This window comes from Protobothrops mucrosquamatus, unplaced genomic scaffold (genome assembly GCF_001527695.2).
Source record: "Protobothrops mucrosquamatus isolate PMUCROS unplaced genomic scaffold, P.Mucros_1.0 scaffold1098, whole genome shotgun sequence".
In the NCBI taxonomy this organism is placed as follows: domain Eukaryota; kingdom Metazoa; phylum Chordata; class Lepidosauria; order Squamata; family Viperidae; genus Protobothrops; species Protobothrops mucrosquamatus.
In genome coordinates this window covers 167,944-170,952 of record NW_015387320.1, presented here as the reverse complement: position 1 = coordinate 170,952, position 3,009 = coordinate 167,944, and the positions used below count along the sequence as shown (strand labels likewise).

Here is a 3,009-nt window from a genome sequence, read left to right as displayed (position 1 = left end):
TATCGGCACTACATAGTTGAACCCAAAAACTAAAATTTCCTTCCCCTGGATACAAAGTAACAAAGTGCAATTCCCACCCCCAATAAACTGTCATAAAGTACATTCCCCAATTAGCTTAAAGCACGGGCCTTCTCCTCAGCTCCTCAGCCTGCCGAAACGTTATCAGCTTGTCCTTGGGTTCCCACAGTAGCGTTATTATTATGGCTAGCTGAGCTTTCATCCCAACCCCCCCTGCTGCACCTGATTTCTAAAAGTAAGAAAAAGCATGTTAAAGCAGTTGTCAGAGCGGGAACATCCAATGTTAGCAGCGTTGACAGAACAAACTGTATGGCAAATTTAAACTGCCACTGAAAAAGCTATTGACTGATAACAATGTTCCACATTCTGATGGATCTGAGCATAGCTTACTCAATTTCTGAGCTAGATTGTACCCTTGCCCACTTTTTTTACCTTGTATTTCATTTCCCGGGTCATATCTATCAAAAGAGACAGAGATGACGTAAGGTGGGCTTGAGGTCTGTGGGGCACTTCCATGATCTGGTAACATGGAGTCACAAGCTATCGAAATATCATTGTATGGATATCCAAAGATCTGGGACACAAATACTGTACAAAAAAAGATCCCAAAGAAGGAATATTTCTCCATCTGAAGAAAGAGAGAGAAAGGTGAGTGAGTAGGAAATATTTATAGATAATAATAATAATAATAATAATAATAATAATAATAGTAATAATAATAATAATAGTAATAGTAATAATAATAAAGTTGAAAGGGATTTTGGAGGTCATCTAGTCCAATTCCTTGCTCAGGCAGGAAGCCCTATACCATTTCAGACAAATAGGCTGTTTGTTTTGCTAAGGGTGAGAAAATAATTATTACTAAAAATGCATAACTTTTTCATGAGCATGATCACTTATAGCAATGTATTTTTAAAATATATCTTGTTTGCCAATTTATTATGGGAAGAAGCTCAATAGTATTTGGAAGAAAAGCAGTAAGAACAGAAGCACAAGTCAGTGACTGGCCTCACACGTTAAAATAATCTGGCTTGATATTGATTTATCACAAAATGTGAATCTACCCATTGTAAACTGTGAACTATGATTAATGGAAGGCATAGGAGACACTGTTAAATCTGGTGGAGAACTGCACCTTTCTTTTATTCAATTTATCAACCTCCAAAGAGATAAAGTGGAAATATCACATTTCAGTCCTTTTCCTCCAATTGTTCACTTTTGAGTTGGTTAAACCTGTCCGGGGGAGAAGAATAGGGCTGATGTATCTGGGCTGTAAAAAAGTTAGACAACTACTGTATTAAATGTTAGCAAAGTAATCTCCTGGATTTTTTCAGCTCAGATAAGGTGCTACACAGCTCTGAATAAGACAGACATCTGATTTCCATGACACATACAGTACAAATATTCTGAAATGAAAACAAAAGTCAAGGTAGACACAGGTGAATTGGAAGGCTGATAGGGAAGCAAATGACTAACTACCACATAGTTGCCCATTTCTTAGTTGTATCGTCCATGGATATTTGTTGTGTCTTGCTGCCTAGCTGCTCTCTTATATTTGTGTTTGCTTTTTTTATTTTGTTTTGAATTAATAGCTGCCAATAGTCCTGCCTTTGAATGCATTGTCACACAAATTTACTAAATATATAAATAGGCAGAGAGCAACCTTAAAGGAACAGTCATTCTAGAAATGGAATAAAGTAACCAGGAGTGGTCCTTTGGCTGGTTTTTACAACACACGAGTACATTTCCTTTTCCTGAAAAGTCTAGCCAAAATACCAGGTGGTCCTCGACTTACAAACATCCGTTTAGTTTGCAATTACAATGGCGCTGAAAAAAAATGACGTATTAGCATTTTTTCACACTTAGGACCATTGCAGCATCCCTGTGGACACTGTAATTAAAATTTGGACTTTTGGCAATTGATGTGTATTTATGGCAGTTGCAGGGGGTCCTGTGGTTACTTTTTTGTGACCTTCTGACAAGCAAAGTCAACGGGGGAAGCCAGATTCGCTTCACAATGATGTTACTAACTTAACAACTGCAGTGATTCACGCAACAAGAAGGGTTGTAAAATGAACAAAACTTACTTAACCACTGTCTTGCTGAGTAATGGAAATTTAGGGCTCAGTTGTGGTCATATATGGAGGGTTACCTGCAATTAACTCAATAATTAATCTGAACATAGAAAGAGATAAATGTATCTCTCGAGGGAACGGCAGTTCCAAGAAACTATTCCATATAGTCTCATCAGCTCAAGCCACTTCCATCTAGTTTAAATATAACCTGTAGCATAATATCTATTTTTACCGCTCTTTTTTTTTTTACCATGCCCCCAGGGGTAGTCAACCTTGGCTCTTTTATAACTCGTGGACTTCAACTCCCAGAATTCCTGAGCCAGACATGCTCAGGAATTCTGGGAGTTGAAGTCCACGAGTCATAAAAGAGGCAAGGTTGCCTACCCCTACCATGCCCAATATGTCCTCTGTTATACGTTTTTGTTTGTAATAAAACTTAAACTAGACATTTGGTCAAATAAATATTTAGAGCCTGTAAATTCCGTTTGCAACAGCAGCTCCCACTTTTTTGGGGGTCATTGTCTTAAGCATTTATGATACTTTTCACGTTTGCTACGGATAGTGGATTTGGAGTCTGCAAATGTTGAAAGAACATATAAAGAGCCGACCTCTTGCTAATGGTATTCTTATTTTAGCAATACAATGTCGTATTTGCTCTAAAGAAGGAGATGATGCTAAACTTGAAAGGCCCTGCAAATACTTAGTTATATTGCAAGTCAGATATATGTCGCAGGTATCTTATGCCATATTATGTGAGGAGATAAATCAACCATCAATAGCTCTTCAGATTATGAGTAATAGCTTCATGAACCTCTACTAAACTTGAGACATCTGCTTTATATCAAGTCAGACCACTGGCTTGACTAGCTCAGCATGTCATCATTGACAGCCAGTAACCTTTCAGGATTTCAGCAGG

At 37.8% G+C, this 3,009-nt stretch overlaps 1 protein-coding gene across 1 annotated transcript in view; it reads right to left on the bottom strand.

Moving 5' to 3' along the window:
• LOC107291262 (putative ferric-chelate reductase 1) overlaps nt 1-547 on the bottom strand; it is a 10,943-nt gene extending 10,396 nt beyond the window's left edge. The window contains exon 1 of the mRNA XM_015820250.2: nt 451-547. Coding sequence (XP_015675736.2) covers nt 451-547 — 97 coding nt within the window. The remainder of the gene's footprint in view (nt 1-450) is intronic.
• Between the last annotated feature and the right edge of the window lie 2,462 nt (nt 548-3,009).